At 43.3% G+C, this 21,176-nt stretch overlaps 1 protein-coding gene across 1 annotated transcript; it reads right to left on the bottom strand.

Annotated features, from left to right (window-relative positions):
* Positions 1-389: 389 nt before the first annotated feature.
* Positions 390-20,703, bottom strand: LOC134083482 (nephrin-like). Its single transcript, XM_062539806.1, has 5 exons — positions 20,689-20,703; positions 19,175-19,325; positions 14,296-14,418; positions 2,771-2,852; positions 390-501 (listed from the first exon to the last, which is right to left on the bottom strand). The coding sequence occupies exons 1-5, from the start codon at positions 20,701-20,703 to the stop codon at positions 390-392; spliced, it is 483 nt and encodes a 160-aa protein (XP_062395790.1).
* Positions 20,704-21,176: the final 473 nt, after the last annotated feature.

Raw genomic sequence — 21,176 nt, 5'->3', positions numbered from 1 at the left:
TGCTTAAAGCCTGAGAGAGAGAGAGAGAGCTGCTGCAGCTGGCCTGGCCACCTGGCAGAAGATTCTAATTGCCCTATTATGATGTCATAATCACAATGTTAAGTCTATGGGGAAATTGTCATTTTAATTAATTAATAGTTAAAAAAGTATAAAAGTTACAAAGTTGAAAAATACAAAGCCCGGATGGCCTAAGTAAGACCTACGCAGCGCAGTTTGAATGAAGTTTCTACGTTAAACGGTTGAAGCTCCATTAAGTGCGTTAGAAGAAGAATAATAATAAGAAGTTTTGGAATAACAGTACAGTGCATTTTCATGCACTGTAAATACTGGCATGTTACAAAGGTTAGACACGTGATCTTTAAATAAATTAGGGCTGTGTGAATTGAAAATTACTTACAGTAGACGATCATCAACTTTGAATCAATCATGGCAGTAGTTAGTGCAGAATTCATAGCCTGGCAGACCAACAGTCCTCCATGATCTGCACCTTCAGCTTTGACTCTAGAAAGAATCATTGTGGCAGATCCAAGAAAACATAACAATGCTTGTAGTTCTTTTTCATTCATACAAATCAGAAAGTATTTCAAAATAGTCGTTCTTACTGTATGTAAAACTCTATGGGGTGAGGGTGGGGGTGGGCTATGTCTGTTTTTAATGAGTAGCCTTCCATATGATTTCAGGTCCTTCAGGTAGCCCTCGTTCCCAAAAAGGTTGCAGACCCTTGATGTAGGCTATTACTGCCTTAATTGCTGTTATTTAGGTGTATGAAGTCACTGTAATGCTGATTAAATTTCACCTAAATATTGATGCGTGTTCTTTTTTCTTACATGTTAATACTATTTTGTTTTTAACATCTTCATATTATCGATCTAGTTTTACAACAGAATAATATAGCTATCTCAATAAAGACTACACTAGCCTACTGTGTATTAGGGCTGTGCAATTAATTGAATTTCAATTTCCATTTTGACTCCTAACGATCACCAAAATAGTACAATCGAGAAAAAACTATTATTTTGCATGTTCTGTTTTGCAAGAACACTCTTTGCGTTCTGAATGACACGCGCACTCGCACATTCGCCTCTCCCGAAGCTACCAAAAACTCTCCCTAACCTGAGTGAGGTCGTGTGCATTTCATCCGCTAGCAATATTGTCGAAGTAACAACTTTTCACTATATTTAGCGAGATTTCAGATTCCCCGAGAGAGTTGTTTTTTAATAAGTCACTAGCGACAAATTAACTAGCCTACTTTTCTGGCATTCTCGAGTTCCGGAGACTCAAACGTTATGAATGTAGGCCTAGTCTATCTATGTACCGTCCTTGAGTTCGGCTGTGCTGTGTGTGATTGCCCCTCGCCCCCTCCCGCGCTAACTGTATCTCCCGGCTGCTAGCTCTGCACAGTGGCAGTAGCCTAAATGCGAGAGGTCTAGATTCTGGCCGCTCGAAAACTGAGCCGAGTTGAGCTCGGACAAAAGTATAACTTCCAAGAACTAGCGAGCATTCCGTTCTGCATTAAAATATTGACGCCTTCACTGGTGATATGACGCAAAATGAAATTGCAAATGATGCGGGAACTGTAGGCTACTGCAGTCACATTATTCAGTAGCCTAGTCGAGATGAAGGAGGATGGATGGCCCTTTGGAATAGGGCTCGGGCACACGCCTTGCATTCTAGGAATATAGCCGCCATGCTGGTAGCGCACCGAACGTAATATCCATTCATTCAGATGCAGAAGACAAGAAGCAGAAATATAGTAGGCTATTAGCGATTATTTTCCTCTTGCTATCGTGGGTTGCGCTGTCACACCCCACTACACCGCAACATACGACCAAGCAGGCAAAAACTAAGTAACAGGAACACACCAATAGGCGGGAGTAAATCCATAATCCATAGTAAACTAAGGAGTGAGGCTGCCAATATGGCTGTGCCCGCGAAGTTTTCACGTCATGATCCCGAGCCCTATTGATATGCTCAAAATCATCCCCCCTCTGAAACGGCCATCCCCCTCCCCATCCCCTGTAATTTTTCAATGAATGATGAAATATCACCACTATTTCATTTTCAACATTTAGCTTTTGCGCACATCGAGGCTAAAATACTGTGGACGAGGGGCATGCTCCTATTGTCACGGCAATCAACGACATACAAGCATGCAGCCTTCTTTTACTGTCTATGCGCACGACAGGTGATTTCATTCAACAGCAGCATCATGGCCAAGCGACAAGCAAAGTTTGATCTAAGGGACGTCGGCTTTATTACAGTAAGAGGTCAAAGAGTTGATGAATTAGAAAGAGTAGGCTACATTTATACTCAAACCTGAAACGCCCAGTCTCCCTTGTTTGCTAAAGTGAAGGTCTGGCTACCTAGCCCGCTAGCGAGAGCTGTTCACTCCAGCTGTTTCTGAACAAACTTGCCATAATGTAATTGGAAAGGATAGGCTACCTACTATTTCTGACGGACATCATTTAAATGAGCTTGTGTCTGAAAAAAGCAAAGAACATGCAGAGATTTTGTTCATGTGTGTGTTCAACCACGTGGAGATTTTGTTTGTGTCTATTCAACCTGTTCGACCACGTGGAGATTTTGTTGATGTGTGTCGGTGTCGTTCACACATATGACCGCATAATGTCTACATGCAAGAGTCATATTTGAATCACCGAAGGGTTGGACATCTTTTTAACAAAGTTCTGCATGTAGTGCGGAGGACGTGTCTGAAAGCAGCCAATAACACAGTTCAGTTTCTGCTCCAATCATCTCCAAACACACATACCTCACTTCTGCCTCAGTGTTCATGAGATTATCCTCTGAGCCAGACATCGTGTCTGTGTAAAGGTCTGTCAATTGTATTCCAGCTAAATCAGAGAAAGACAATAACATATATATATATAGAGAGAGAGAGAGAGAGAGCGAGCTTACAAATGAAACCACATGAAGTGTCTACTGAGTAAAGTAGCCTAGTAACTGTTAGACACCCCAGATATTTCAGATAGGGGTGATATCATCTAAATTGGGCCACTTTTTGGTAAATCGCTTGGGACAGTAATACAATATTATCTATGCCTTTTCCAAGTGTTTTTATAATTAATAATGACTGTTTTTCATACTTTGGTGTTGAAAGTATGTAAAAACATATATGTATTTAGGCCCTACAGTTCTTGAAACATCAGCTGTGCCAACTTTTTACGCATAAGCAGTTTCAGGTAAAATGGGCCAGCAGCTTCAGGTAAAATGGGCCAGTCAAATTACAAAGGGAAATGGTAGTTTATTATCAATTTTAATTTTTAAAATACAATTGCTAATACAGCCTCATAACATTTAGACTGCATTAAACAAAACATATGTGGCATTAATAAAACCACATCATGGGTGCAAACCCATGAGCACTTAAAAGAGTCAATTTGGAACCTGACTGATGCCAGTGGTGTGTGTGTGTGTGTGTGTGTGTGTGATGTGTAAATTACAAACATTCACATTCAAAATTGATAATTGATATATTCAAAATGGTAAACTAATATTATAGTGCGTGTGTGTGTGTGATAAAAACATGTTTCCTTCTCGTTTGCCACACTTCCACTGTAAATAAAATATCTACCATCATTATTACTGGTGGTGGTGGGGGGGTCATGGTAAGTGTGTGTGTGCGTGTGAGACTGTGTGTGTGTGTGTGTGTGCATGCACGTGTGTGTGTCAGTCGGTGTGTGGGTGCATGTGTGTGTGTGTGTGTGTACACACCTACGTAGGCTACACACACAGAGAGAGAGAGAGAGAGAGAGAGAGAGAGAGAGAGAGATACACCATGTCAAGTTATGTAGGTTTTTGGCTCTCAACTCTTTTGCCCAAACTTGAAAGAGGCCTCTCACAACCTTGAAGGACGCACGGGACAACTCAATCCTCTTTCTTCTCTTTATTTTAGAAGGCAAGATGGTTGGCAAGATGGTTGGCAATATGACAACATACAACTTGATATGGCAGCATAAGTAGCAGTAGTGGTTGTAGCAGGAATAGTAGAGGCTATTGATGGCAGTTGTTGGATTAGCTGATAGGATATGATAATGTTGGATAGTAGGATAGTAGGATAGGTTGATAACCTTAAAGATAAACACAAAATATACATTGTATTATTTTAAATAAAGTCATTTTTAAACTAAATCTCTTTAAACCATTTTAAATCTTTTTAAACATCATTTTAACCTAATTGTTTTAAACTAATCACATTTAATTCACAGCTTTTACTGCAAATAAATCTAAATGAAATCATGAATTGAAGCACTTAATGCAAGTAAAACAAATCAAATCATTTCACATCAAAATATACTTAATAGTTGTTAGAATATACAAACTAAACATTTACAATGTAACTTAAATAAATGCAGCAACACTTCAAGCAACACTGTTTCAGATCACATCAAAGCATGTAAGCTCACATTTAAACTTCATATATTTTCAGCCTCAAATCATATGAACTGGCTGTTTTAAACTTTACATTTCAAACATTTCAAAGTCTCAGTTAGCCTACCAGTTGCGTCTTCAGTTTGTGACCGAGCTGAGAGTTCTCCTGTGTTTGCTGATGTGAATTTCCTTTGTTTGACCAAACATTTGTTCCTTTGCAGGTGTACAGGTAACAGGAAGTTTGAACTTCCAGTTTGAGTTCTGGGAGTCTTAGGTTTTAACGCCCCTACAGGTTCGGAGTGAAGACTTGATGATTGAATAAATTAGTGAATGTGACTTTCTTTCAGTGCGCTTTTACTGTTGACGTGACACCTCCCACTTGACCTCCTGGTTCTTGAACCCAAGGAGGTCACACCAGTTGTGTACGTGTTCATTCTTGATTTTGATTTTGTTCTTCCACAGGTAGTAAAACGATGACACGTCTGACATCCCTATGAAGAACTGTAGCGGGGATTTTTGTTATGAATTTCTTTACCTTCTCTCTTTGATCAGGTTTCAGGATCGGAACTGGATAGCTGGGGAACGTTCGGACATACACATCTCTGACGATGCCTTTGTTGTCAGTGTTGACGCTGATGACTCTGGCAAGTTTATACTGAGCCCTCAAGGCGTTCTGGTCAGCCAGCCAGACGACATCTCCAACAGCGACGTTCCTGTGTGTTGTGTGCCACTTACTTCTTATGAACAGATTTGGCCCTGCTAACTGACTCCACTTTCTCCAGAACCAATCAACCTCACTTTGGATGGCTCTTAGTCTTTTGTAGGAGTAGCCTTCAAAGTCAAAGCTTCCCAGGTCTCCTCTGGGTCCAGTTCTTCCAAGAAGAAGGGAATTCGGGCTGATGTAGTCAACACAGTCCTCCCGGCTCTGAGTCCTGGCATCTATGGGTCTTTCGTTAGCAAGGTTAGTGGCCATGTAAAGAAAGGTTTGGAACTCACTCCATGTAAAACATCCATTACCTCCCAGGTTTTGCAAAGCGCGTTTCACTGTGCGAACAGCTGCTTCTGCGGCTCCATTCGGTGAGGGGAATCAGCTGGGTGAAATTTCCAACTCCACTCTGTTCCATGCTTGGAGGCTTCATCTTCCACATTTGACTTCTCCAGCTGGTCCAAGAAGAGGTAGAGCTCTCTGAGGGCAGGTCTGGCTCCCACAAAGTTCTTTCCAGGATCTGACCACATCTTCTTTGGATGTCCTCTCAGCGCTGTGAATCTCTTGTAGGCCAGCAGGAAACCTTCTGATGACTGGTCACTGACAACATCTGTGTGCAGAGCTCTAGACGCCATACAGCAGAAGACAATTCCCCAAACTTTCAGCCTTACTTTTTTCTTCACCTCATCCTTCACTTCATAAGGTCCAAATAAATCCACTGTGGTGTATTCAAATGGATTGGCTGGTGTTATTCGCTCAGGGGGAAGGTTACTCATGATCTGCTGACATTTTCTGGCTCTGGCTTTTCTGCACGTCACACACCTGTCAACAATCTTCTGGGCCAGTTTTCGGCCTTTCACCACCCAGGCTTTCTTCCTCATCCGAAGGAGTGTTCCTGCAATCTCCTCATGGTTTGCATTGTGAGCTTCTTGCGCTAGAAGAGTGGACATCCATGCATCATAAGGTAAGATTGGTACAGTGGCTTTCTCCTCATTGAAGATTTGATATCTTCCTCCACAGACCAAGAGTCCAGTCTCTGCATCCCTGAACACAGCAAGTCTGTTGGGAGTGGTGTCTTGAAAGACTGCGTCTTCTTGAGCTGCGAGGAAGAGATCTCTCTGAGCATCTTCACACTCACTGACGGTAAGTACAGGATGTTTTGATTTAGACTTTACTTCTGTTGAAGTCATTTCCTCCTACTTTGGCTTACTTGAGGCTCTTGCGGATTTCTTTTTCAGTAGCATCTTCCACTTCATCACAGCTCTCCATACCCACGCAACAACTCTGATCAACTTTGTCAAGCTGCTGAATCTTCTCTCATCAATGAGTTCTCTCACTGCGGAACCAGCTGGTGGTCTTCGGCCTTGAATCTTTGATTCTTCTCCCTCTGGACTGCTTTGCAGTTCGTCATGGTCTTTCATGGTCGTTCGTCATGGTCTTTGGCTGACTTTTTCGGCCACTGCTCCACAGGTTGTTTTAAGAACTCCGGTCCTGTCTGCCACACAGAATTCTCCTGGAGGTCTTCTGGTACTGCACCTCTTGTTACGATGTCTGCCACATTGAAGTCTCCGGGGATCCACCACCAGTCATTGATGGATGAAGATTTCTGAATTTCTCCAACTCTGTTGGCGAAGAACGTCTGATATCCGTAGCTGTCTCTTTGGATTGCTCCTAACACAGTTTGACTGTCCAGCAGGTGGAGCCATTTTTCAATGTACATCCGACTGTGCTTCTCAATGTACTTTCTGAGACGAACTGCATAGACAGCACCACAGATTTCAGCTTTGACTGGTTCTCCCTTCTGATCGAGTGGTGTGAGCTTCGCTTTGGACTCAACCAGTCTGACTTCAATGCCTTCCTTGGTCTCCCATCTGAGGTACACCACGGCTCCATAACTCTGGTCACTTCCATCAGAGAATGTTATGCCCCATGGTTTTCTGATCCAGTTGTGTGGCGTGAGGCTTCGATGGAATGTGATCTGGCTCAGACTTATGTACTCCTCAAACAACTGAATGGCCTCCTCCCTCAACTTCTCAGACAATGGCATGTCCCAAGTGTCTCGGGTCGCGCCGTTTCCAGCTTCTTGGAAGGCTCTTCTGACTAGAATGGCACCCTTTTGTTTTGAAGGCGTGACGAGACCTACTGGGTCATACAGACTAGCTACTTGGCTTAGAAGTTGTCTTCTAGTTAGTGGATTTGGAGCTTTCTCCCTCACCTCTTCTCTCCGGAGATTTTGTCCCACTCTCATTTTCTTCCTCCTCTTTGAGAAGTTAATTGAGGTCATTGGGTACAGTTTGTCACTTTCCACCAGATAGCCGACTCCTAGGGCTTTGTTATCTCCTTCCCTCATTTGGTTCGGAAGAATGAGCACTCTGTCTGATGATGCTGTGATGTTTCCTGGCACATGCTCCTGCCTCCCACTTTGGCCCGACCGGACCCAAGGTTTGAGGAAAAACCCGCCTGCCTTCAGGATTTCCTCAACTCTTTTGGTGCTCTCGTCCAGCTTTTTCAGGTCATTATGGGAAGTTAGGAGATCATCGACATAAGAGTCCTCTTCTAGGATCCTTCTTTCTTCTTCCAGGTGAATGAACATGGGTAGCCTTGCGGTTTCCCTCATGGCCAACTGTGCAATGCACCCTGCTGGTCGATCGCCAATGTTGACTCTGGTGATGGCGTACTCTTCGATCTCTCCATCTTCACTGTCTCTCCAGAGAAATCTATGAAGATGCATTTCGAGTTCTTCCAACCACACAGAATTGTACATCTTCTTGATGTCACCGAGTGCGGCATACACACCTCTTCTGAACCGGAGTAGCACTGCTCGGATAGGATTGAGGACGTCAGGCCCTTTCAGCAAAAGATTGTTCATGCTGACTCCCTTGCACTTTTGGCTGCTGTTCCATACCAAACGCACAGGCGTTGTGACTGAGTGCGGGTTTGGCGCCACCAAGTGACTGACGTACCATACTGGCCCCTTCCAGTTGGCAATGGTCTCTTTGGTGAGCTTCGTTGCTGCTCTTCTTTCCACCATCTCATGGACTTGAGCACCATACGCGACCCTCCACTCTGGTTCTTTCTTGAGTTGCTTTTCTGTTCTCTGTTGGCCTCCACTGCACTCTTGTTTTTGGGAAGAGAAACTGGATCCTGAATCCATGGATATTTTGTGTCCCAATGTGGTTCACTGCTGTGAGCATCACCTTTGACATAGGTGAGACATTTTCGGATTATTTCCAACTCTCTTTCTTCACTGAGTGTCATTTCTTTTCCTCCTGGCTGACAGTTGCCACATCTGCATCCTCCACACATTGGTTCGCATGCTGCTCCAATACTATCCCATTTCCACCAGTCAAGAAACTCTCTGTTGGCAACAGCGCTTTTGGTTTCAGCTTTGATCTCTTTTGCTTCAGTGAGCTCTTGATATTTCACTGCGGTGGCCCTCATGGATCGAGCGAAGTGTGCTTCAGATGTGTGTGCCGTCATATCCACGTCCTCAAAGAGGTCTGGATGGGCTCCGCCAACAGTTTTTCCTAATGGGCCCTCCCATAGGACAAGGTCGCCAATCACCTTCACTCTCTGCGGAGCAAGTCTTCCTTCACGGTGACTGACGAGCAGTTCAATGCGATCTGGCCTATGCAGGTCTTCAAGGCTGGTTTCTGGGAAGAGTTTCTAGAGTTGCTCAGGTCTGATTGCTCGGTTTACTCTGGCAATTTCATCCAGGCCATAGCAGACAAGCTCATGAGCCTTTTCTGTACCTGTGGGCGTCTTGACCCTCACTCTGAGCTGGTACCTCTTGGTCTTGACCTTCATTGCCATTCCTCCAACTCCATGGACGACTAGAGTGATCTTTTCACTGCGCAAATTCAGTCTTCTGGCAGCTCTGTGGGTGATATAGTTAGTGTCTGATGCCAAGTCTATAAGTGTTCCAATCTTCTGTCCTGCATTCGCAGTTACCTGTAGCAGCATTAGAATGACTGGTAGCTCTTGCAGCACACTTGACATCACTCCAGGCTTGTCAGTACAGAGTGTTTTTGCAGCAGTGTTGGTAAACGCTCTCCTAAACTTTTCCGCCATCTCTGGGGACAGTTCAGACACAAGTCTCTCCTGCTCTTCTGTTAGCTTATGCCTCACACTTGGTCTTTGTGCTCGCTCTGTCTCACTCCTCTTAGAGTCTCCTCTCCGGCAGAGAAAGAAATGGTGGTCTGCAGAACTCCCTCTTCTACAATCCCGGTTTCTACATAGGTAAGTATCTTTACATTCGCCATCTTCTTCATGACACACTAGGCACCTCTTGCATGCTCCCAGTTTTTCCACAGAATTCAGCTTTTCGCTGGGCTTCAGTTCTTTGAACCATTTGCAAAAGAATATCTTCTCTCTGTGCTTTTCGTCTCCACAGACAACACATCCATCTTTTCTTGTGGTTCGGGTGGATGCATACTTCTTTTCTGTGAAAGCAGATCTCTTTTCAGGCTTCTCACTTACTCCAAGTTGCTCTAGCTTCTCTAGAATTTCTTCTTGAGTCTTCAGGAATCTGAGAAGGTGGTCAAAGTGATCATCTGGTGTGACAGCATTTGCTGGATTGACCATGAAAACGAGCCAGTCTCTCTTCATGTTGTCTGGTAGCTTGCTTTCTATAGATTTGATGACCAGAGGATTCTTGATAGCTCCAGTGTTCCCAAGCTCTGTGAGATCATTCAATGCTTTTTCAACAGATTGGATCAAGTCAATTGTTTTCCTTGGCTGGTTTGACTTCAAGGCAGGAATTTTCTCCAAGTCCTCAATAATCTCCAGGGCAATTGTGGTCTTGTTTCCATATCTGATCTCAAGCACTCTGAACATGTCTTCAGCTGAGTTGTAAGTAGACAATCGCAGGTCTCTGCTTATTTTCTCGTCAATGCTGTCCAAGAGCTGGATCTTCTTTGCTTCAACTGAGCCGGTTGGTTCCCCCTGCCTTTGCAAACTCTCCCAGTCTTTCCTCCAACGATGGAAGTTTCTTTTGAAACCATAAAACGTGGGTAAGCTGGTGGGTTTGATTTTCAGATCTGGTTGCTTAACGGGCTGCGGAGCTGGCTGTGCGGGCCCCTCAGGAACTCCCCTTCTCTCCTCATCTGCAACTCTTTGTGCTGTGAGAAATTCTGCTCTTCTGGCATCTAGGTTGTTGCTGAGTGTTTTCAGACCCTTCATTCGGCCCTCTAGACTTGCCTTTTGTGCTGCTGGAATCCACATCTCCCACTCTGTGAGGCTTGCAATTGCAGCTTGGACGAGCTTCTTTGCACCATCTAATTGCAGCTCATAGCCGTCCTTGTTCACAGCAGAAACTACAATAGAACGGGCTCCTTCACAGGCTGCCTCACCTTCCTTTATTGCAGACTTCAGCTCGTCGTCTCCGTATCTAGACCAGAGGTTGAACTGAACGATGCCTCTGACTTCTTCCAGCCTTGCATCACAATCTTCTATGGTCTTCTCCAGATCTTCTTGCTGCTGCATCTCCAGTTTGGCTTCTTCACCTTCTTGTTCAATGTCTGCCAGCAGGCCAGTCATGTAGTCATCGTTCGTCTCACCGACACTCCTCGCATTAGAGATGAGCTCCTTGAACTCCTCTTGTAGTTCACTCTTGGTCATGTTCCCCACGGCTCTGCTCAGGAAGTTGGCATGCTTGGTAAAAGTACTTTTGGCGAAGGTCCTTGCCTGCTTCAGCTGCTTCACGGTCTTTCCAGTGGCTTCCTTTGCCATTCTTGTAGTCAGCTTTTCTTCTCTGCGTCGACAGCTTATTGGACTTCAGGCCTTTAATCCACGTCTTCACTGCCACGCTGGTTATCAACTGTCAAGTTATGTAGGTTTTTGGCTCTCAACTCTTTTGCCCAAACTTGAAAGAGGCCTCTCACAACCTTGAAGGACGCACGGGACAACTCAATCCTCTTTCTTCTCTTTATTTTAGAAGGCAAGATGGTTGGCAAGATGGTTGGCAATATGACAACATACAACTTGATATGGCAGCATAAGTAGCAGTAGTGGTTGTAGCAGGAATAGTAGAGGCTATTGATAGCAGTTGTTGGATTAGCTGATAGGATATGATAATGTTGGATAGTAGGCTAGTAGGCTAGTAGGATAGGTTGATAACCAGTTGCGTCTTCAGTTTGTGACCGAGCTGAGAGTTCTCCTGTGTTTGCTGATGTGAATTTCCTTTGTTTGACCAAACATTTGTTCCTTTGCAGGTGTACAGGTAACAGGAAGTTTGAACTTCCAGTTTGAGTTCTGGGAGTCTTAGGTTTTAACGCCCCTACAGGTTCGGAGTGAAGACTTGATGATTGAATGAATTAGTGAATGTGACTTTCTTTCAGTGCGCTTTTACTGTTGACGTGACACACCATGACACACACACACAAACACACACACACACACACACTCACACACATGTGTATGTGGCCCATTAGAATGGGCCCATAGGATGGCCCATTTTAGCTGAAACCATATGGCCCATTTTACCTGAATGGGTTAAGGTAAATTGGGCCACCAAGAAAAACATAATTTTTCCAAAAAATATGTTCATATACCAAGCTAACAACAATAATTCTGATGGATGCCATCAAGACAGATATTATGCATAGTTTTTTTATGGGCATGTTTGGTTTTTTATAGATTTATCATCCTTATAATAGTTTAGTCAGATTCGCTATGCCAGGCTACTTACCACACCGTTTTCTGGTGCTGTCTTGATTTGCATTATTGCCCTGCCCACCATAGCAACCATAAACCAATCAAATCACCTGTTACTTGTCAAGCACAGTTATGACAACAGTTTAACATCCTTTGCAGTCATTGGCTCTAAATTCCAGAGGGGCTGGGACCCCCAAACCTTAAATGGCCCATTTTACCTGATGGCCCATTTTACCTGATATCACCCCGTAGTTATGATAACAGTAGATGCCATCCATTGTTTCCAAAAGAACCACTATTAAGTCCCTTTCCCACATAACTTCTAGAAGTTATCTGGACATATTTACCCGGGTAGAGGCACGACACGGACGTTTCCCACATGAGCTTTATGTCCGAGTGAGATACGGGTAATTGTGTTCACACTAGACCCGAGTAGGAGCCGTGAGGGGTGGGGCAATGTCAGTACTTGCAGGGGGAGGGAGATCTCGCTAAATAAATGTGTTGTTGTGCTGTGTTGCCTGGATGATGCGAACTTACATCAGATCCAAATGAAACAACAGAAGTAGTTAGCTCGCTAGTCAGCGGGAGCTAGCATAGAGGAAAAAATAGCTAACGCCAGGACCACAGTATAAACAAAGCTCTACTTCAACCCTCTCTGGTATAAACATCCAACACAACAAATTAATAGAAAATAATGACACACCTGGAAAATATATAAACAGCACACAGAGGTCTGAGGCTCCTTCCAAACTCCTACAAAAAGCAACAATGCTAAATAACAGCGACGTTAACTATTAGCTGTTGATTGCTAACCACTGTAATAAACAGCTAGTTGCAAGCTAATCGACAACACTTCAAGCTATTCACGTTTGCAAGGATAATCCTGCCTGTCCCGCAACAAACCTGTCCGCAACAAACACAACAACGTGATTGCAATTTAATTTTTTATTGTACGTACACAACAAAATGTCACTGTTTTCTGTACTCCGGTGTTCTCGTCTGTGTTCATACTCGTAGGGCAATGTTTATTGTTACCATGGCAATTTGTACTTTCTGCCTCGCGCTGCAAGCAGGCTGCAAGGGCGCATTTATACGTCATCGGTACGCCCCCCATCTCTACCCAGAACTGTGCCGGCTGCGTTCCCACCTAAGCGCACCCGGGTAACATCTAGAAGTAGTACTAGGGGGCTAGTAGGGTGAGTTCCGGGTAAGAAAATACCCGAGTTTTGCGTTCCCACATACAGCCACCCGTTTGATATCCGTTTGACATCCGGATGTCTCGCTCATGTGGGAAAGGGACTTTAGTCTGGTGCACTTCCCTCCGGAAAACGCAAAACCACAATTGAGTATCACTTCAAGAACAACTCTGATCCCTGATGCATGTGGCAAGCATCCAAGTCATCACAGATTACAAAACTGCTAACACTACTGATAGTACGCAGAAGATTTGGGGGGCACCTGTGGCCTACTGGTTAGGGCTTCAAGCTTATGACCGAAAGGTTGCTGGTTCAATCCCCGACCAGTAGGAAAAATGTGGGCTTGAGCACCGCTCTCCTGCGCCCATCTATGACTGAAGAGCTCTTGAGCAAGACACCCCCGATCACCGCTGTTGAGCAGGTAGCTCACTGCTCTGGGTTAGTGTGTGCTTCACCTCACTGTGTGCTGTGTGTGTTTCACTATGCTACACCAAGAATTGGAACAGTAAACAGTAAATCACAGGGTGGGGGTATGTCTGTATTTAATGAGTTCAGGTCCTTCAGATAGCCCTCGTTCCCAAAAAGGTTGCGACCCTTGATGTAGTCTATTACTGCCTTAATCACTGTTATTTAGGTGTATGAAGTCACTGTAATGCTGATGTCACCTAAATATTGATGGGTATTCTTTTTTCTTACATGTTAATCCTACCTATTTTGTTTTTAATATCTTCATATTATCGATCTAGTTTTACAACAGAATAATATAGCTATCTCAATAAAGACTACATTATACTGTATATAGATGCACATGCCACTAGGCAACTTCCGTGAGACACTACGCAACTTCTGCAAGACAGTAATATGTACTGTAGGCACATGACAGCAACACTGCTTTCAGACCTACTGTAGGTGTAAGTCTGCATGTTCTTCGGATATCAAGCAGTTGGGCCGCGTATCTGAACACTAATTCACGGATTGGGATAAATGCAGAGACCGAATTTCCCTCACTGGATCAAAAGAGTTTATACTTATACTTATACGTATGCAAGTCTGGGGTCAGAAAGAAGTCACCAGACAAAAGAACACGAAATAGAGAACCATTTGCTCATGGCAGGACATGATAGGCTCAGGCTAGGGCATACAGCCCGCTCGGACAGATATAAAAAGAGAACAAACCCCTTGAACACTCTCTTCTCTTCGGACTACGGACTTCACAGATCGAGAGCCAGAAGGCATTTTATTTTATTTTGTATTGTACTCAATAAGTTCAGACCAGTCAGTTATGACCACTAAGATGAGTATTAAGTTATGGCTTCAGAAGAAGTTGCTGGTGCTACCAGGATAACTTACCTTTGAACAGAGTGATTTCTGCTGCAGGTTTGGCATCAGTAGCCGTGCACTTCACTGAGTACTCTTTACCTGCAACCCATGGCTCAGATGACTCCACTTCAATGTGTAGCTTCAAGGGAGGAACTAACACACAACCAGCAAGAATGTAAAGACGTGGTCAAAAAAACATTTGTATACAAAAAGTAGTATTAGTCCAAAGTATCATCTGGAGAAAAAACAAATGGCTGAAACGCTTCAGATGTAAAGTTATTTGAGGTTAATAATAATGATAATACATTTCATTTATAAGCATCTTTCAAGTCATCAAAAGACACTGTACAACTAGATAAAATATGACCACCACTCAGCCCTGCACATAGTCTGGCTATCACCATACTAAACTCTATCTTTTAAGATTGAACAATAGCATGGGGAGTCTGCGCTTTATTTCTACTGCGCGAGAGGCCAAATCCAAGACTCTCCAGACAAAATCCTCTCCAGCACTGCTTATATAGGCATATTATGCTACCACATGACCGATGTGCTCCCCAGCCGAGCAACGTCTAGCTCCTCTACCAGCACGCTCAGGCCAATCCAAACTTTTCTCATCTGTTGTTCCCCGTTGATGGAATACTTCTAGAGTAGGGAGGGACATCCCTCTCAATCTTCAAAAAAGTCTGAAAACCCAGCTCTCCTCTCATAGCACTACTTACAACTAGTTTGCTTATCCTACAGACAGTTGCACTCATTGATGCACTTACCACTACACACTCTAAAAAATGCCGGGTTATTTCTTTAACCCAAGTACTGGGTTGATACAGTTCAGGTCATTTTATTGGGTTGTGTTTACTTATGTTGGGTTATTCTGTAACCCAGCTTGCTGGGTTGATAGTTTAGGACATCGCCCCCGAGCACTGTCCTAAACCATCAACCCAGCAAGCTGGAGAGTATTTTGTCTGGAGAGTCTTGGATTTGATGTGGGCGGCCAACGGTAGCCAGTGTACAGTAGCTGGATGAACAGTGGGGTGACATGTTCCCTTTTGGGTTGGTTGTAGACCAAGCATGCCGCTGCATTCTGGATCATTTGCAATTTCACCAGCAATTCTGTTTTTGAGAGGTTTAGCTGGAGGTGGTGTGCCTTCATCCATGTTGATGTCTGTCACTAGTGTTGAGACCAAGGGGTCATCACGTCTTAAGGACAAATAAAGCTGTGTGTCATCAGCATAGCAGTGGTATGAGAAGTCATGCGAACGGATGATCTGTCCGAAGGAGGTGGTGTAGATAGCAAAGAGTAGGCGGCCCAGCACAGAGTTCTGGGGGACCCCTATTGAGAGGAAGTGAGGTGTGGACTGCTCTCCAAGACATGAACCTTGAACCTTGAACGAGCGTCCTTTGAGATACCTGTTACCCATATAGCCCCCTTGTTGGACTGCTCTGTCTGTTTCCCCTGTGTCTCCTGTTTTCCTGTGTCTCCTGTTGTCTGTTTGTGTGTGTGTGTGTGTGTGTGTGTGTGTGTGTGTGTGCGCACACACGTTTGTGTCTCTTTCTCCCTCCTGTGTCATAGAATGTGTCAATCAGTTCTGATGTGTTGTGATTGGGGGAGGTGTTCAGGGGGGAATATTTAGCGATTCAGATAGGTTAGCTTTTGATAAGGGGAGGGATTAGAATTTGGGTAGGCCTAGTAGTTTTTTTCTAAATATTGCGGGTGGGTCGGGTCAAAAAAGTAAAAATGCACATTTCTCACTTGGGAACTTATGACATATTAGGTGCAACAAAGGCAGAGACTATTTGCACCCGGGTGTAAATAATGAACATTACTATTTACACCCGGGTGCAAATAATCAACATTACTATTTACACCCGGGTGTAAATAGTGTAATAATCAACATTACTATTTACACCCGGGTGTAAATAGTGTAATAATCAACAATACTATTTACACCCGATGTCTAACATCCATGTTCTCTGTCAATAGGCCTGTGTATTTACCAGCTCTACAGTAGGCTAGGCCTAATTTAGTTTTTAACAGTTTTTAGCTGTTTTGCCATGTCTGGGTTACTTGGAAGTGATTATACAAATATTAGGGTAATGAGTGGTCATGTGGTAGCTTCATCAAAGACAAGCTACTTTAAAGAGTTGTTTTCTGAGTTGTCTTCCAGGCAGCGCTGCCACTGTTGACTCAAAAACATTTAATCCTACTCCTAACCTTAACCCTAACCTTAACCTAACCTTAACCTAACCTTAACCCTAACCTTAACCTAACCTTAACCCTAACCTTAACCTTAACCCACGCCTAAGCGCCTTCCAGGCAGCGTTGGGGGCTCAAAGTCAAAACACAACCTTTCTAACAACTACTGAAGCCTACTTCTACTTAACTGTACTCATAACTGAAATAAAACCAGTCAATCTTTGACAGGTTCAAAAAGCACAAACTCTTATTTGCCGCGAGGTAACGTCATCTAAGAAAAAAGAAGTCATGGTGCGTACTTTGGCAGGCAAAAAAAATAAAAATTCAGCCGAGTTTCGAACTTAACACCTTGAGCATGGTAACCTGGTTACTTTACCGCCGTACTGCATCCCGTCAGAGAAGAAGGGGAGAATACTAAATATTGACTCACTTGTTGGGGTTGCTAGGTAACGGTAAACAAAACTAAAAGATCGTGTTTCTTGATTTTGCTTGCAAACGGACGGCTTTACCCGTTCACTGAATAAAGTTTATGGAAATTTAGCACCACTTTCCCATCTCAAATATAGTTTTAATAATCCTAAGTTGTTAGATTTAGGTAGGCCATCTCCTGCCAAGATGGTCCCGCTATGTTGGATAGCACGCATTTCCGGTTTGGGTGCAAATAAGAAAATGCCTCCATTCCACTATTTACACCCGGGTGCAAATAATCACTCCGCAAATTAGGCTAACATTTTGCATTAGAGACTTTCTAAATCGCATGCAACATGCTATGACCTTAAAGTGCACAATGCGAGACACCTTGCTCATATACACGAATAAACAGCTGTGCTCATGCAAAATGTATTTATGCTTAGCAGTGTTTCACGCAAAAGTAGCCTATGAAGTTGCAAGGGGAAATATTAATGGAAAATCGTTATGTCCATGAAGATGAGATTTAACACTGGCTATGTCTAGGCTGAAGATTCCAATTTTGAATGGTGTGGAAGAGTGCAGATTGTCAAAATGACCGATCATTTTAACCACTGCTGTCCTCACGTGGGAGAATTAGGCTAATTAGGCTACGAAAGACATTAGGTGGATTTTATTCTTTCCTCGGGTCGGGTCGGAATTGACTCATGATTCGAACATATTTTTGCAGATTGGGCAGGGCGGTTTGGATCTCCTGAAGAATCGGGTTGGGGCAGGTTTTTAAAAAAGCCCACCCACGCAACACTAATAGTTAGGTATGGTGCAGTGTGGTAGCCTACTTCAACCACCTCAGGGTCTTATCGGAACGGACCACCTCTGCTGTGGGCTTGTGTGACTGGTGCCCTAGTCATGCGTCCCATGGTGGCCACTGACCACACCTGTGCTGGTGCTGACTACCCTCCACCATGCCTTAGTTATGTTATAGGCCTAGGCCTACCATAGCGCTGTCATGGACTTTTCATATGTCACACCCAGGGCTCTGAATTAACAAAAAAACCCTTACTAGCCACTTTGGCTGGTGGTGAGTGATAGAAGAAAATTGTGTCCTGATTAGAACGGTATAGTGATTCTTAACCATAGGGCAAACTTTCAGTTTTGCACCTATGGGCCGCAAGGGCCACGGGACTGCCATCAGGGGTGTCCAAATACGGCCCGCGACGCACTTCAATGCCGCCCGCCGAGCATGCATTAGTTTATCATAGATCCGGCCCGCCACGCACTTAGGTTATCATTTGCTGATCGCTATTTTTTTCCAGCAACAATGTTGTGGCTAACATTAAGTAATGCTTTACACTATTCTTAGAGAATGTTTACATTTACAATGTCAATATCAAAACAGCATGTTACATATGATACACTAGGCTACTCCTTGAAATCTCTGCAGCAAATCTAATTTCCGTTGTGTTACTAATAACGTTACTCATAACGTAGGCCTAATTGGGAACGTCTTTGAGTGTGCATGAAAGGGAGAGAGAGCGCCAGCTGATACCTGTTATCTCAGTTTTATAAGGAACGTAAAAGAAAAAACGCAACGACAACAGTAGTTCCACTGAAAGGTAAACTGTGAGAGGGCAGGCACAGCAGCCACTGAGTGGAGCCGTGCACCAGCAGTGCACCATTTATAAATGAATTAAACAGCATCATATTAACCGTATTTCTTAACAAATGTATTTTCTACAACAAAATGACTCTCATTATCATTTCAATAATTCTATGTTATATACTGCATTGTGTATGTGTGTGTACATGTCCTATGGGGGGGAAGTGAAGAAAAAACCGAATGACACATAGATCGTTGGTCTGATTGGTTGAAGGACTATCCAAATGCATACATCGTCATTTGAACTAAGCCCATTGATCATGGCTCTTGTGCGGTAGAAATAGGCCTACAGTGCAGACTCCCCAGACTAATGTTCAATCTCAAAAGGTGATAGCCAGACTAGGAAAAAAACAGCAGGAATGGCTTCATCCCATCTGAACACAAAGGCCTCCGTTCAGCTGATGATTCATGGGCAAACTTTTGTTCAATGTTCCTCATTAGGCTACTGGTTCTGGCATGTTCCATTTTTTTTCTTGAAAAACTTTAATAATCAATAGGCAAATCATCATGATCATCCAATCAGAATAAACGAAACCGGTTATGTGGTTGCCCAGCAATATTGCTCAAGTTTTAACCTACACACAAAACTAGACAGTATGTTGACTGAATTTGGAACATGCAATAGTAACAATTATTCTACTTACTCTTCACATTTAGCCATGCAGTTTGTGAGATGATTGCTGGACTGCTCTCTGACTGTCCAACTTGGCATTCATAAGGGGCATCATCCTCTAAGGCCACATCCTCAATCAGCAAGTGGTATTCCCCTTTAAAGTTAAAGCATCGAGTTGAAGTCTAATCATACCAACAAACAATCATTCTGTGTTTTGTAAACGGCACTCTAATTCAGACCATAAACATGGCTATGACTTTCAAACATGTGTTCTACCCCGGGCAGCAAATTAGATTTGCTGCCGCTAAGGGCGTCTAGATTTCTAGGCTAGTTTACTAGCGCAATCAGATGGTTTTTGCAACTAGTAAACTTTGTCATCACCTCCGTTTTAGCAAGCGTAAAACAAAATCGCTAAACTTAAACAAGGCTGCCGCGAAAAATAGGATTTCATTGGGTGGAGGCAATAAATCAGAAGTAGATGAAAAGTTCCTTAACCCTCTGGAGTCTAAGGGCGTATTCACACCAGGAAGGTCCGTTAGTTCACTTCCCTTGGTCCGGACCAATTATTTTTTTCTTTTTCTTTTTTTTAGTGCGGTTCGCTTTCACACTGTGATTAATTGCAACCGGACCAGAATTTATAAACAAAAATGCATGTGCTAAGGTCGTTCAACCATTGGCTGGTAAACGTGTAGGCGGGGTGAAGAATAGGAAGCCAAAGTCAAAGTTGTCCCATGTAAATACTATGGAGACTTTTGCGTACTGTACTCGTTATTATCCTAGCAATATAGTTTATACAGTTACAGCTTTGCAGAAGCGCTCGAGCGTCAAGACTGTTTGATGCAACATGAGTTTAACAATATCATGCTCATAATTTTGCAACGACAAAGACGCAGCAAAACAGCTGAGAAGGAGAGCTCTCATGTGTGTCCAACATGCTAACAGCAGGCCTACGGAAGACGGAACAGGTAGGAGATGCAAAATCGAATTATTGTTGCCAAAAAAGCGTTAGCCTACTGCTGCTTACAGCTGTTGTGCGTTACGGAGCTATCCTACATTTCCCACAATGCGCGAAAACTACGGGAGCTCGTCAAATCCAAAAAAGGTAGATTTCTGCAACTGGGTCGGATCGAGGTCGGGCTGCTTTCACACCATAAACAAACCGCACCAGGGTTCGATAGGAACCGCTCCGAGACCACCTCCTCAGCTGGGTCTCGGTCCGCTTGTTTGATCCGCACCAGAGTTCGAGTGATTGTATTCACACCAGTCAAAAAGGTCCGAACCAAGCAAGAAACGAACTTGAGTTCGTTTTAATCGAACTAAACAAGGCAGGTGTGAATACGCCTTAAATCCCCCCCTGGGGATTTGAAAAACTGTTCCAAACACATCTCAATCTCTGCCAATTTTTGTCTTAGTAACATATAAGTGACACCATTAGAAACCTTTAATCAACTAGTTTCCAAATGTATATATATTTTTAGAAGAGAATGTATCAATGGCACTTTGTAAAAACAATAAAAGAAAAACCTAGGATTTCAGTCCTCTCACCTGCAGCTGGCCCATTCAAAAGGCCCGTTCACCTTAATTTGCATTTGAAAGAACTACTAAACCCATTTAGTCTGACTTTTTTCCAATTTGTAGTAAAACTACTTAACACTTTTGAATGTTCTTTTTACTTATATGGAGCCAACACCGTTGTTTTCCAGGTTCAAACTTCAAAAGTCTTAGCTCGATATATTTATAGTGTGTTTTTTAACTTTTTAAATAGTTGTGTTTATACAGAATTATAATAAAAAGTAATTTCATTACATCCACTTTACTCTCAAGTAATTATTGTGGATGACCTCTAGAATATAACCATATGTGCCACTTTTGCATATAAATGTTTTTAGTTACATGAAAAACTTAAAAATCTCAAGGTATACAGTAGCTGACTGCCTCAAAGTGTCTGAAAAGGCCCCGGACCTCCAAGTGTTAAAGGCTACTCAGAGGTGCGTTTCCCAAAACCATAGATGCTAACCTATTAGCTACTTAGT

The sequence above is a fragment of the Sardina pilchardus genome, chromosome 6, assembly GCF_963854185.1.
Source record: "Sardina pilchardus chromosome 6, fSarPil1.1, whole genome shotgun sequence".
NCBI classification, from domain to species: Eukaryota; Metazoa; Chordata; class Actinopteri; order Clupeiformes; family Clupeidae; genus Sardina; species Sardina pilchardus.
This window is presented reverse-complemented; position numbering and strand designations above follow the sequence as displayed.

Bases quoted from the DNA above. Each gene is read 5' to 3' on its own strand.
- LOC134083482 (XM_062539806.1), bottom strand. The intron at 14,419-19,174 runs GTAAGTAGAATA...GTTGTGTGTTAG, and splicing joins TGCATGGCTAAATGTGAAGA to TTCCTCCCTTGAAGCTACAC. The intron at 502-2,770 runs GTATGTGTGTTT...GATTCTTTCTAG, and splicing joins AACACTGAGGCAGAAGTGAG to AGTCAAAGCTGAAGGTGCAG.